Here is a 14,997-nt window from a genome sequence, read left to right as displayed (position 1 = left end):
AACCAGTCAGCCTACACAGATAGTCGGTTAAGGTTTCAGGGGGCACCTCTAAGGTGCCCTCTGGGGTGTATTTCACAATGAAAATGTACACTGGCATCAGTGTGCATTTATTGTGCTGAGAAGTTTGATACCAAACTTCCCAGTTTTCAGTGTAGCCATTATGGTGCTGTGGAGTCCGTGTTTGACAGACTCCCAGACCATATACTCTTATGGCTACCCTGCACTTACAATGTCTAAGGTTTGGCTTAGACACTGTAGGGGCACAGTACTCATGCACTGGTGCCCTCACCTATGGTATAGTGCATCCTGCCTTAGGGCTGTAAGGCCTACTAGAGGGGTGACTTATCTATACTGCATAGGCAGTGTGAGGTTGGCATGGCACCCTGAGGGGAGTGCCATGTCGACTTACTCGTTTTGTTCTCACCAGCACACACAAGCTGGCAAGCAGTGTGTCTGTGCTGAGTGAGGGGTCCCCAGGGTGGCATAAGATATGCTGCAGCCCTTAGAGACCTTCCCTGGCATCAGGGCCCTTGGTACCAGGGGTACCAGTTACAAGGGACTTACCTGGATGCCAGGGTGTGCCAATTGTGGAATCAAAAGTACAGGTTAGGGAAAGAACACTGGTGCTGGGGCCTGGTTAGCAGGCCTCAGCACACTTTCAATTCAAAACATAGCATCAGCAAAGGCAAAAAGTCAGGGGGTAACCATGCCAAGGAGGCATTTCCTTACATGAACCCAATTTGTTTATTAGTCCATTATACATGGACAGGTTATATGGAGGCAAGGGCCTCGAAGGGTAGCGGTCAACATCTTCCTTGGGGTGGTGGGGGGGGGGGGATTCGGCATGCAAATCCTGCCACTCAGCGTCAAACCAGCTCTGCTTCTCTGCCCTGCTGGACTATTCCTCCTCGTAATCGAAAAGGTCGTCCTATTCTTCCTCGTGCAGTTCCAGTGTCGATGGCGCCTCAGTGTCCTGCTCCCAGATCTATGTCTTCTCCTAAATCGCTTGGTTCCAAGGATTTCATTAGGATATGGAAGGTCTTGAGGTAGGTGTTCACTTTATTCTTCTGCTGCAGGAGCGCTGCCATTTCAGCCTTGAGTCAGCGTATTTTCCTTTCAACCTCGAGCAAGCTTTCAGCATCGGTCATCAAGGTGGGCTTCCTCTTCAAGGCAATCAGCTCCATTTCCTTTGCCTACTTTTCATTCCACACCTTCTTTGTTCCTGCTGACAGGCTTTTTTTGGAGCCTTGCCCTGATCAATACTCTTTGGTCGGGACCCGTGCAGCTCTGTGTTTGTGCTGACCATCGATCAGCGACTCTTTGGACATCAATGCTGAGGTGGCCTTCAGGGTCTTTGGGGCTTTCATTTCAATCATCTTTTCGGCATCCCCTGCCGCTGTCCTCAGGGCTTCTGCTCTTTTGATGTCGACAGCGCTCCCTTTGGCGTCCAACTTTCCTCTCTGTGCCCATTCAGCTTCTTCAATGTTTTCTTCGTTGTTGCTGGAAAGACCCAGATCCTTCAAGAATTCCTGTGGTTTCTGAGTGCAGCCCATGATGTGATGTGCAAGTTCAAGCTGACACTTCAGTCTGGACTTGAGTCTTCTGTATGAACTCAGCACAGACCACACAGTCTTTGGCATTGTGATCCATCGAAGACACCTGTTACAGACCTTGTGTGGATCCTTCTGCGCAAATTTGTGGTGGCAGTCAAGACATAATTTAAAGGGGACGATCCCCAGATCTCTAATCCCTCCCACTCACCTGCAATCTCCGGCCATGTGTCCTACAGTAACGGGAGCCACGTCGCAAGGGGAGCTCTACTACCAGGGTTCAATGTCCCTCATGGCCTCCTGTGATTTCCATTACCTTTTGTTTTTCCTTCTCATCGCCACAGATTCTTCATAGCTCCTCTCTTGTGATTTCAGATCCAACAGTGGTCAAAAGAATCTGAAAGCGGCTGTGACACATAGGAACGTACAGAGTGCTGTCTGATGTCACACAAGAGATAGACTTACAGATGAATAGTTGTTGATAACATCCACACACAAAACACAAAAAACACAGGACAAAGCATGATTCTGGACCAAACTACTAGATGGAGGAATAAATGCACAGCATGTGGATCCAGGAAAGTATTCATGCTGCAAAACTATACTTTACTGGGATTGCCCACTGTAGGGGTAAATGGAAATCAAGATGGAATGTACAGAGACTATATTTTGTCCCTCCTTCCCTTAGTCCACATGTCCCGGCCTAATAAAGGAGCCCAAAAAGGGACCAAGGCTTTCAACAGAACAGTTGATCCTTACACTGACTATCCCTTCACTGACCCCAATATGTGTGAATTTGTGTTAAGGGTATGAGATGAAAAAACATTGATGGCCTCTAGAATGTCAAGACAAGGAATTTCTTTATTTTTTCAGTTGATAAGCAATTAAAAAGGTGTCACCTGTCAAAATAGGAGACGGGGATAAGGCACATACAAAAGGTTAAAAAAATATATAGTGGAATATTTTCATGCCAGGTATGTAAAACACTGTATTGAGTGTAATCATTGCTAAGTTTGTAGTATACAACACTCCATGCAACTACATATACCACAAGTGTATCACAGCACTCAAAAGCAAAGCATGCAAAGTGTAGCACTAATTAGACACACATCATATCTTCTTCCACCTACAAGCTAAGGTGGAGGTAGCACTTATGTGCCCCCCTCTATAATTGGACACTGGTAAAGTATTAGAACAATCATGTAAGTATATTGTAGTTTGCGGCAAAACTGTATGCCTGACAAGCATAATGAATTCTGCAACAGACTTGCAATGTCACCAAAGTCATGTTCAATCAGTTGGTTGCCACATAAGACAAAAATCTCAACCCCCTGTGCAGGTATCTGCTGGTCCTAAAGAATGACTACAACACTTTTGAAGGCTGAAAGGGGCTCACCAAGGAATGTAGAGATCAATTATAATCCTCATGATGAAGCAAGCCACCAAGGTGGGTGAGCGTCTTGGATCCTGTAAACAGGCATATCCTACAGGCACAACAGGGACAACAGGTGATTTTGGTGCATATCCTTTCCGTTGCACCTGGCCCTTTTTGCAGGGTCATCCCCAATCTTTTTGCATCCTTCCTCCTAATTTTTCTGACCAGTTTTTGTTGGCTTTAGGACTCTGGGCACTTTGCCACTGCTAAACAGTGCTAAAGTGCATATGCGCTCTGTGTAAAGTGTACTGTTGATTGGTCTATCCATGATTGGCATAGTTGATTTACTGGTAAGACCCTAGTAAAGTGCACTAGAGGTGCCCAGGGTCTGTAAATCAAATGCTACTAGTGGGCCTGCAGCACTGGTTGGGCCACCCACATTAGTAGCCCTGTAAACATGGCTCAGACCTGCCACTGCAGTGTCTGTGTGTGCAGTTTTAAAGTGCCAATTCGACTTGGCAAGTGTACCCACTTGCCAGGCCTCAACCTTCCCTTTTACTACATGTAAGGCACCCCTAAGGTAGGCCCCTAGGTAACCTTAAGGGCAGGGTGCAGTGTATGTTTAAGGTAGGACATATACTATGGTGTTTTATATGTCCTAACAGTGAAATACAGCCAAATTAGTTTTTCATTGTGCAAGGCCTATCTCTCTCATTGTTAACATGGGGCCTGCCTTTAAATATCCTTATAGCGCAGATTCCCTTTGAGAGCGGATAAAAATGTGGAGTTTATGGTCGCTGAACTCCCAATTTAAAAATACATATTTTAGTGAAGTTGGTTTTTAAATTGTTTGTTTGAAAATGCCACTTTGAAAAAGTAGGTATTTTCTTGCTTAAATCATTCTGTGACTCTGCCTGTTTGCGAATTGTCTGTCTGGCTCAGTTTGACAGTTGGGCTGTGTTGCACCTCTCTAGACAGTGACGCAAAGGGGGCGGAGTGTAGCTTGCATATCCAGATGAGCCATCTGAGCTATGGAGGGGGGGAGGGGTCATTCACACCTTAAAGGACTGTACCTGCCCTCACACAATGCAGTCTCCAACCCCTTGGTGTTTGTCTGGGGCCTGGCCTGGACAATGAAGGATCTTGCAAACACTTGAGAATTTGCTTTGAAGTTTGGCAACGTCAAAGGCAGAAAGGGGTATAAGAAGAAGAGCCAAAACCCCAGACTTTAGAATCTTTCTGGAATCAAGAGGAACCTCTGCAAGGAGAAGAGCTGGAGGATGAGTACTGTCCCTTTGCTATGTTGCTTTGCTGGACTGGCCAACAGTTGCTGCTTCTGCCTGAAAAGAGTGCAAAGGGTAAACTTTGCTGTGTATCCTGCTTGAGAAAGTTATCCAAGTGCTTGGAGGAGAGCTTGCCATCTGTTGGAAGTCTCAGGGATATCAAATACTTCAGTTTCATCTGCCTACAGCACAGGGAACTCTGTGTTTTGTTCTGCAACAGAAGAAAAACTACTGAGAGGCCACCAATGATGCCGCTGGCCTGCACCGTGACCTGCCGATGACGCTCTCCGGAGCTCATTGCGAGGATCACGACGCCCTGCAAATCCAAGGTACTGTTTGCGGGTCTCCCTGACACCGTAGCTGACCCGTGATGCCGCGGCCGCCCAGAACTGTTGGTTTTGTTGATCACGACGCTGTGATAGCCTCAGGTGGAGCTAACAAATTTAATGAACTGTATTTTGAAGTTAAACCTTACAAAATTCATTTCTTTGGAACTGTATATTGGATTTTTCTCGTTTTGGTCTTGTTTTACACATATAAATATTGGCTATTTTTCTAAAACTGGTGTGGTGTCCTTTTGTAGTGTTCACTGTATTACTGTGTGTTATGTGCAAATGCTTTACACTTTGCTTCTGAGGTAAGCCGGACTACTCGTGCCAAGCTACCAAGGGGGTGAGCAGGGGTTATCTGAGTGAGTATCTCCCTTATCCTGACTAGAGCGATGGTCCCTACTTGGACAGGGTTCAAACCGACTGCCAAGTAGAGACTCCATTTCTAATACTTGCAACTTCAATAATCCAGGTATTACTAAATCTGAGATTTATTTTAGCTATTCAAAGAGGCATACACCTCCTTATCTCTAAGTGAACATATTCACTGTAGAATGGACACATTCATAGTAGCATGTCTGGTGAGCTTCCATGCATGCAGACCACATGCCCATAGCCATATGCAAACACAAGCCTCGGTCACCAAATACCCACTCTCTCACACTGCAGGCATCAGGTCCTTTAAAATAGCACATTAACAGAACAGTGAACTGCAACAAATAGCTACTCGATGTTCTTTTACACAATAAAGTTAGGATTCCAGGATAAACTTGTCTTTTTACATTATTTTGTTTAGCCTATGAGACAGCGGAGTGCTGTGGTAAATATGTTATTAAAAGATATATTAATGGCTCATACATACAGGAGAACGAAGATGCAGCAACCAGACAAGTGAATAATGGTAGATATAAATATTTATTTTGCTTTACAAATTAAAAAAAAAAAAACACTATTTTAAACTGAGAAAGTGGGCTCTCTTGAAGTTCTTCATACAATCAGAAAATCCATACAAGTGAGTCATATAAGTATTAAACCTGGGTTCACAGGTGTTCACATAAACCATTGAAAAAAATAACGTAAAAATTGTAGGTGTAGATGCAGAACAACATTACTAATTTGATGATCACAGAGTTTTACTAGACAATGCATCATGTCTCATTTTCTGTGTCCAACAAAGAATGCTACAACATATTAAATAAACAAACACTCCTGGAAATCCCCACTCACCTCCATTGCATTCCATTTTTCCCCAGGCCAGACAGTAATAAGTAATAAATACAGAACATGCAGAACTTACTTAACCATGCATAAGCACATCATTTTCACAAAGAGGATAAACTTACAATCACAATATCCAGGTTGAAGGTGAGAATATCAGGCAGCGTTTTGGTCAGCAGCTCAGCTTCCGTCACTCCTTTAAAGCGGTCCACTTTTCTTTTAACTTTGAAAGCATCTGTGATCTTTTCTTGTTTTCCATTTGATTTGGGAGCTTTTGGAGCCTTAGGTGCCTTTGGTTCTTTAGGAGCCTTAGGGGGCTTTGGTGCTTTGGGAATTTTGGGTGCTTTGGGAGCCTTAGGTTCAGTTGATTTCCCTTTTTTCCCTTTGGTCTTTGGGGACTCTTAAAAATAAAAGTAAAAAAATATCTAAACAGCTGGATCATCATAAAATTACACATGCATCTAAACAACACATGTGAAACAAGTCACACAAGCCCTCAAGATTCACAATGGTTAGTGTACATTACCAGCCCAGACAATCAGGGAACTCTGTATTATCAAATACATTGTATTAAAAGCATATTTGATAAAGGGACCATGTCTTTATACATATAAAGGTGGTCTATCTTCTACCCAGAAAATTTTAAAATGTTGCTAGTGCCTACTGCTGTTTAGGATGTTACTCAATTTCTGCAGATTTAATTCTGACAAGTCGGATGTCCTTATGTCCTTATCCTCCGCAGTCCGATCAGTAGCTGGCTGAGTGATTGCTGGTGCAGAGCCTGGCAGCTCTCTGATACGCAGCTTGCACAAGCAACTTGGATGGTAACTTTCAATTATGCCATCTTTTTTAAAATCCGTGTTAGCAAGGTCATTTCCAAATGGTTTTCTTGTTATGAAAGTCTTTAGAAAGATCCTTCCTTCCCCCCCACCCCCTACAAATTATCAGAAAACACTGAATCGGGAAACCATTACATTCTGGTTGAAAATCTTCTTTCATGCCTGCAGACCATGCAAAAATACTTTTGCACATGTTATTCTGGACCATAGCAAATATCTGTGACGCATACAATCAGCATTGCTGTGCTGGATGCCCATTACCAATCACACCATTATTAAAAAGGCCCCTCCTCTCTTTCCAGTCACTCTCCTTCAATGGCCACATATTTGTAAGACCTTGATTTGTGAGATTCTACCCTAGTCTCTATAGTCTCTCCTCTTCAACTTATGCATTACCTTCGCTTCGGGTTGGAAGGAACGGCAGGCCAAACCTTCTCCATTGTGATGGCAAAGGTGTGGAACCCCTTTCTGCTGTCTTTCAGAAATACACACTGATGACAATGTCCTCTTTACCACTCCTTGTATTTAGACCTTCCTGCTACCATACTTTTTGAGTCTTTCAACGACAAAAGGCTTTGTTCCCAGGAAAAAAACATCAGGAATGAGTGACTGAAAATTTGACATGTGGTATTACAAATTGTAGCTGAAGAGAAATGGGTGGGGTGTGGCGGCAAAACACCTAACTTTGATATAGTTAACAGAGCGATTCTAAGGGGGAGGAAGAGTGAAAAGCATTTTTATTAAAAGGCACCATGTTATTATTTTACACATTAAGCTGGTCTGTCTTCTACCATGAGATTTTAAAATTCAGCTAGTGCCTGCTGCTGTTTAGGATGTTACTCAATCCCTGCAGATTTAATTCTGACAATTCGGAGGTCTTTGTTCTCGGCAGCCCGATCAGTAGCTGGCTGAGTGTGTGCTGGTGCAAGAAACTTGGCAGGTCTCTGATACACAGCTTGCACCAGCAACGTGGACACAAGTTTCAATTGAGCCATCTAGTTCAAAATCCACGTCAACAAGGTAATCTCTAATAATTTCCTTGTTAATGAAGGCCTTTGAAAAATTCCTTTTTTCTCCCTTACAACTTATCAGAAAACACTGAATCGGGGAACTATTGTAGCCAGGCTGAAAATCCTCTTTCATGCCTGAAGAACATGAAAATATACTTCCACACTTATTACTTTGGACCATAGCATATGGCTGTGCCTCTTGCAATCAGCATTGCTGTGCTGGATGCCCACTGCCACCCACACCATTATTAAAAAGGCCCTCCCCTTTGTTACCAGGCACTCTCCTACAATGACCCCATATTCACAAGACATAGATTTGTGAGATTCTATCCATGTCTCTATCATGTCTCCTCTTCAAATTTTACATTACATTCACTTCAGGTTGGCAGGCACAGCAGGTCACACCTTCTCTGTTCTGATGGTAAAGATGTAGACCCCCTTCTGCTGTCTTTCCAAAACACTGATAATGTTTTCTTTACCACTCCCTCTATTTAGATCTTCCTGCCACCATACATTTTGAGTCTTTCAGTCTCAGATGGCATTGTTCCCAGGGGAAAAGACACAAATTGTAGCTGAAGAAAAATGGGCAAATAATTCACAGAGTGATTTTAAGGGGGAGAAAGAATAAAAAGATTCTTGATGGAGGATGGTGGTGAGAGGGCTATAGAGCAGCCAAACAGTCTAAGCCTACACACCTATCTTGCACCAAAGCACAAACAAAGGAAATTGGGGGCTGCTTCTTATGTCAGGAGGCATTGCGCAAACTGCAATGGTTCATAAAAGAACAGCATATACGCACAGAAGCTGCAAAAACTGAATGTAGGGGTTGCAGCATATTTACTACATTAGAAAGTCTCTTCTTCGTGTGCCTGCAAGAAGTGTGCTAAGCCCAACTGACACAGGGTGGCTCCTCATAAGTTGGATGGACTGCTTTACAGACCACACCTATTTCAATTAACTTGTTTCTAAACATTCAGGAATGTTGAAAATAAACATAGGGATGGTTGTTTGATATACTTTTCTCATTTTTGGAATAAGTCTCAGAAATATTAGAAGGCTTTTTTTCACCCAATCATTTCTGCAGATTTTACTTCCTTCTTGACAGAAGTCTAAACACACTGAGAGCTGCAAAGCCCGCCTTTATTGTAGAAGACGGCACTATAGATATTTGTTGAAGGAAATTTCTTGTAAAGTACTTTTTGTAAAGGTCATCTGTTGTCATGGCATTTTTCAATAGAAAATAGCACCAAAATATGAACTAAAACTATTCAGCTTGCCAGTGTAGCACCAAGTCAAATAAATCTTCATTAGGTTAATATTTCATAACCATAAAAGTTAACATAAGACAGTAAAACAGAACTCATTAAAAATATAAACATAAAATCAAATACGAACTGTGCACATATCTGGTAAAGATTTCCTAATTCTCAGAGCATTATTACCAAAACTGAGCACAGCTTCTCACATGGGTAAGAACCGGAGAGATTGTGAATATAAAAGTGCAGGTTTACATTGTTTAACTGAAATACAAATTGTTTTAAGAAACAAACTCTTAGATATGTATAGAACTTACAAAAAACACAGGTATGTGAAGTGGATTGTGGAGGCACATGGGCACACTCTAAGATCCTCAAACCAAAGCCCACGTGTGGGATGACCCGCCATAAAATGGCTTTACCAAAATGAAAATGTGTTAAAATATAACAGTGATGACTATTAAAAACATAAAGAAGATAGAACTACAAGCTATGAGATGAACAGATTAAAACAAAAGCGTGGGCTTTCACAACACTCTTGGCATTTTGAAGTTGGTCTCTAGCTACAGTCATTAAGGTATCAAATTCTCCTTAAGCTCTATTTTTGTGTTTTTTATAGCTGTGGAGAGAATGCATTCTTTCTAAGAACTCAGCTTGTCGGTCGATCTAATAAATTCCAATCATGGGATTTTGTAAGAACAGTCAAGTGACAGACAATCAGCAACTAAAGTTAAATTCAAGGTGGGCTCAGGATTCACCCAAAATCGAGTGAAATAGCTGCACTAGGCGTAATTTTATAATGTTCTTAATGTATAAAAGACCCGAGTTCCTTGTGACAGGTAATTGTTGGAGTAGGTTGGGGGACTACTAAGAGTCTATTAATGGTTTCATTTTCAGCATTATAAAGTATCACACTCAGCGTAATCCCAGATGCTAACTCCATAGATGGAAGATTAAATGCTTTTTCCATTATAGATTGTAAGCATCTCTGTAGTTAGCCTACTCCATGGTTTTGAAGGAAACACAGAGGTGTCCATCTTCTGAACTGCATTGTCTTAACTCAAATTTTAGAGACCATTTCCCCCGATTATCAAATAAGACCCACAAATATGAAAATTAAGAAATGTTTGATTTTGTTGTTATTTTAGGACTTCTTTTTCCCGCAAATCATGGTATAGGTATTTTTTTAAATTAACTCGCAGGTTCAGTTCCTCCATATATGACTATAGCTGTAACTGGACATCGTTTGAGGTACGAGACAAAAGAATTGCATTGTTTGCATACAGCAGGGTAGGCATCCTTTGAGAGCAAATTTAGGTACACCAGCAATGGATTGCAAGAGTTTTTTCCAGGCTATTCATATACAAAAAAAAAAAAAAAAAACCAGGGCCAAAACACACCCGTATTTACTCGAAAAAGCTAATACAGTCTCTTCCTGGACAAAACAGAACCCCAGCAGTGGCATTCCAATAAAAGTGACTAAGTAAATTAATTATCTGAACATCAGCACCCACTGGATACATATTCTGCCACAATTTAGTATGGTTAAAACAATCAAATGCATTGCTAAGGTCCATATTGGTAAAAAATAAGATGCTTTTGTTAGTCTTGGTGTACTTGCTCACCAGAAGTTCAAGGTTTTTCTGAATCCGTATTGCAGACAAGAGATAATGGAGTGTTCCTCTACCCAGTGTTATAACCTCTCGGCCCCCCACCCCACCAGCGCCTGGTGACCCTCACAGGTGAGTAGTGCGCTTTACAAATTACTGATTGATTGACCCTATCCAAACTTTTAAATGAACTGTAGAGCAGGAATATTGGGCGGTAACACGGAGGGGTCAGGTCCATCCCCTTTTTACAACCAGGGGTAATCATTGTAACTGACCAGGAAGAAGGGCGCCCACCCCTATCGAAGGCGTTAAACACATTAGTTAAAAGTGGAACCCAGAGTATATGGTTATCTTCAAATAAATTAGAAGGTACACCATCAGGCCATACTGTTGAAATAAAATTCACTAATTACGGGACCAGTTTGGCCCTCAGCGTTGACTACTGCAAAGGGCAATTACAGAGCTGTCTGTATGATGAGATTTCAGGGCCTTCTTTAGAGTCGAGTGTGCATTTCTTCATGTTTCATCAAACCAGCCTTTAGCATAATTACCTTTGATCATTGCAGTTTTTCTTAACTTTAAATTAATAGCAGAACAGATAGCTTCCAATAACTTAACCAGCTCAATAGGGTTTGTAGTTGTCTGTGAAATAAATATCAAAACTTTTCTTATTCTCAAACATTAAGTCAGAAAGATAAATCTTGAAATCAATCCCAGGCCATTTAATGCCTATTCCATTACTAACAGAGCTTATGTTGCTTCCTGTAGGGAAATCTTCCTTCCCAGGAATCCCCAGATAGAATTACTTTTACAATGTTATGATTGCGCAAACATGTTGGGACAACTTTAGTACCTTAGAAGTGGTGTTATACTCCCTGAAACAACAATATGGTCAGTGGTACTATAGCAACTTTAGCTGTAAAAATTGGTAAAATTATTTTAATCAGTTAGCAGTGGTGGCCGGTAGTTTTAGGAGGGAGGGGGACAGGCGGGAATCACACTCACACTTTCACACACACATCCATCAACAACACTCATCAACACACACACACCTTCAGCCTCGGAGGATTGGGACTGCAGCTTTCCCTCATTGGCTGACCTTATGTCAGCCAATGAGGGAAGGCAGCAGTCCCAGCCTCGTCACAGAGTGGGATGGGGTCAGTGAGACTGCTGACCCCACCCCACTCTGTGACGAAGTGTCACTGATTGACACTCGCCCTGGGCGCTTCAGGGCTTAAACCTGAAGCGCCCAGGTCGAAGTCAATTGGTGATGCTTTCCTCGTCACCCAGGGGAGGGCCTGAGGCACCTTTGCTGAGCCGAGGAGGTCACGCCCATAGGAGCTGTGACCTCCTCAGCCCAGCAAATTTCAGCTCAGGCAGCCAGGAGTCTGCGCAAATCGCGCATGTCTGCTCCTGGCTGCCTGACCTGAACATGAAGAGTGTCTGTCAGGCTGACCTTTGCTCAGCCTGACAGACACTCTTCATGAGGGGCAAAAGGTGGGAGGCTGTGGCCCCTCTGCCCTAAAGGACGGGCTGCGCCTGTCAGTTAGGATGAAAATCAATCCCAAACCTCAGATTAACTGAGGTAAATAGAGTATTTAAGACCTCACCATAGGGTGTGTGTAGAAATTGAATTTGCCCTTCCCCCAAATCATCTTCAGTTCTACAAATTATCTTCGAGTCATACCCACACAGATGAATGTTAAAGTCCCCAACCACAACAAGGAACATATTATGCTGACTCAATGAAGTCCGTTTCTCTAGGGCTGAACCTAAGGCATCCAGGACACCTATAATGATTTTATCAGGACAGGTATTATAATAATTAAAACTAAATCAATTCCTTTGGTGAGACCTAAACAAAGCAACTCAAAATAGAGTGTCATAAATAAACCACTTACATTTTACTGGTAAGAGGCGAGAGACTAAAGTAGCTAGTCCTAATTTTGCACACGCCACTCCAGAAGGTTGGGCAGTGGTGGTACATATGGCGAAGCCGTTAACATGACAAGTATCCAGAGCACATGCATCTTGAAGGCAGATAATAAACCTTGAGATATCAGCCAGTCAGGAATATTCAATTCCAAGAGTTCAATTTGATAAGGCCAACCATGTTTCAAGGGTCGCTCCTAATAAGTCAGTCAAAGGCGTTGGCATTGGTGAGCGGAGCATTGCGATTGGATGTGGGGATCCTAACTGTTGGGATGTGTTCCACCGAAAGCCTCTCTATTATAAAGGGATGCAACAGTGGACCTGTCCTCTTAAACCTTTTATTCAAGTGCCAATAGAAGTAGCCCAAAGGAAACAGCTTGATGGATGACGGGGACAAGAGTCCCAGACTGGCTGAATCCAAAGGTCAGGGCACCATCTCGGGGTGCCTAAAAACACTAATACACAATCCTGAGAAAATACCTTATGCAGCAGACCAATCCAGGGACATCTCCTGACCATTAAGATATCACTGTTCCCATAGCTGCTGTACCTGATTTCGAGTCTCGGTCAATGAAAAATGCTATTTTCAAGTTGCTCTGTTGTTTCAGAGGCTGCTACACAAGGAACATCTGCTAGAATAATCACACAGGGTTTGGTGGAGGAAGGAGGTAGGTAGGAGGGTAGGGGGGTGGGAGGAGTGGATTAACAGAAGGGATATCTGAAGACTGTATACTTAGCTCCATACTGGGATTCCCCTAATCGGCAGGTTACAACCCACAGTGGTGAGCCTCTGTGGCCTGGCAATGGACCTGAACACGCCCAGAAGGGGCATTATCTTCATCACTTGCAGTACAAGGGGACTCAAGGAGAAAGGACAGCAGTTTTAACATTAGATTGCAACAAGTGTAGTCCTTGTTGGCATGGTCCAGAGCCCCCAGTATGAAATTCCGCCAGCTTATTCGATAAGCTTCCAAGTGCCAGGTTGATGGCCACCTACACCATCACATAATGGCTGTAAGCTATCTTGTAAAAGTGACTTAAATGTACCCCAAAGCCCATCTATGAAGACATTTTATCAAATGTAGAAATGTTGTTGAACGCGAAGATTCTATGGGCATACTAGATTGTGTCTTAGCTTTAGTTTTCGGTTGTTTCGGGGCAAGGCCTGAATTAGAGGCAGGAGACACAGAGACAGTGTGTGATAACAAGCATGTTTTGTGTGTTATTGAATTAAAATCAAATCAAAAGGAGCTGGGGGACCAAGCCCAGCCTTGTCAGGCCACGGACTGGAGTATATGGGCCCTGCTCTTGGCCAAGTCCTGTCATAGACACTTGTCCTGCACCGCAGGTGGCAGGCGAGATTATAAAATGCCCATTCAGCGTTAATGGTGGCTCCTTCTCCAGCAGCAGGGAAGTCTAGAGCAGGTAGCCCACGCCCCCACGATTACCCAAAGCTAAAACATCCTGCGCACTGGGTGACAGGTGTGATTATAAAGAATCTGCTTTGGGTTAACAGGAGCAGGGAAGTCTGGGGCAGCCGGTTCGGGCTCCCGCAGTCACCCGAAGTTATGGCATCAAAACAATCACCAATAAACCCGAAGGAGCCTAATGTTGGACATATTCGCCTGTTCAGGAGGGTACGTGGGAGAGATTCCCAGGGAAAAATACCTCTGAATAATAGTAGGTTGCCAATTACTGCTGTATGCGGGTCGAATTTAGCTGGAGGGAGCCCCATCATAAAACATGCAGCACAGAGATGCCAGGTGTGGAATGTTTTAAAATATCTACTTGTCCGTGGGACAAGCTGCGTCATAAATCTACTTATCCCGTAAAATCAATCCACTTTTGTCCCCTTGGTGCAATGTAGTGCGGCAACACATTATAGCAATCTCGTTATACAAGGCCTCTGATAATAGCCTCTCTGATTATGCCAGGGCTCATTGTAGGGTCTGAATACTAGTAATGCCCTTATTTTGCCAACTTTCAGCAGATCTACATCTGGGGCTGGAGATAGGAGTAAGCAATAGTTTCAGGGTTGGAAAGCCCTTTTGAGTCTGTGCAAACCTACTAACTTGCATGTTTTAGGGGTTTTCATCAGCTTTTCTCGAATCTTTATGCATACTGAGAAATGTTGGAAATTTACTTCTGACAAGGACAGAAATAAAACTTCTTGCCGGGTTGAGAAAAAGTGGTTGGAGAAAAGGTGAACTTGAAAACTCTCTGCAGATGTTCGTGTGAGAAAATCTACACATGCATATTTGCTTGCAATGAAATGCACTTTACAAATACTTTCTAGGAGTACAATCTCCTGGCCTACTTCTAAAAATTCACGAAAGCTGAAAATATGCACTAAAGCATGGATATATACATGGGTGCACTTTTGTAATCTTCTGTAAGAATTGTGCCCCTAAATTAGTTATCTAAGAACATTTGTTTTTATTAAAATTCTATCTCTATTTATCTGCTGGCTTCACTGGGACAGCATTCTGCTCTTTGACAAGGGGCCTTATGGCACACAAAGTAATTTTATTCAGTGCCAGGAACAACTGTGGCAATGTGTGCCTTTTGAGAGCAAAATATTATTCTTGCTTTTTG

The 14,997-nt window shown here is 42.8% G+C and overlaps 1 protein-coding gene across 1 annotated transcript in view; it reads right to left on the bottom strand.

Moving 5' to 3' along the window:
* The window catches only part of TDG (thymine DNA glycosylase), a 208,219-nt gene that overhangs the window by 150,453 nt on the left and 42,769 nt on the right, over positions 1 to 14,997 (bottom strand). Inside the window, exon 3 of the mRNA XM_069228997.1 lies at positions 5,881 to 6,155. Coding sequence (XP_069085098.1) covers positions 5,881 to 6,155 — 275 coding nt within the window. The remainder of the gene's footprint in view (positions 1 to 5,880; positions 6,156 to 14,997) is intronic.

This window comes from Pleurodeles waltl, chromosome 4_1 (assembly GCF_031143425.1).
Source record: "Pleurodeles waltl isolate 20211129_DDA chromosome 4_1, aPleWal1.hap1.20221129, whole genome shotgun sequence".
NCBI lineage: Eukaryota > Metazoa > Chordata > Amphibia > Caudata > Salamandridae > Pleurodeles > Pleurodeles waltl.
The sequence above is the reverse complement of the archived record's forward strand: the minus strand, read 5'-3'. Positions and strand labels throughout refer to the sequence as shown.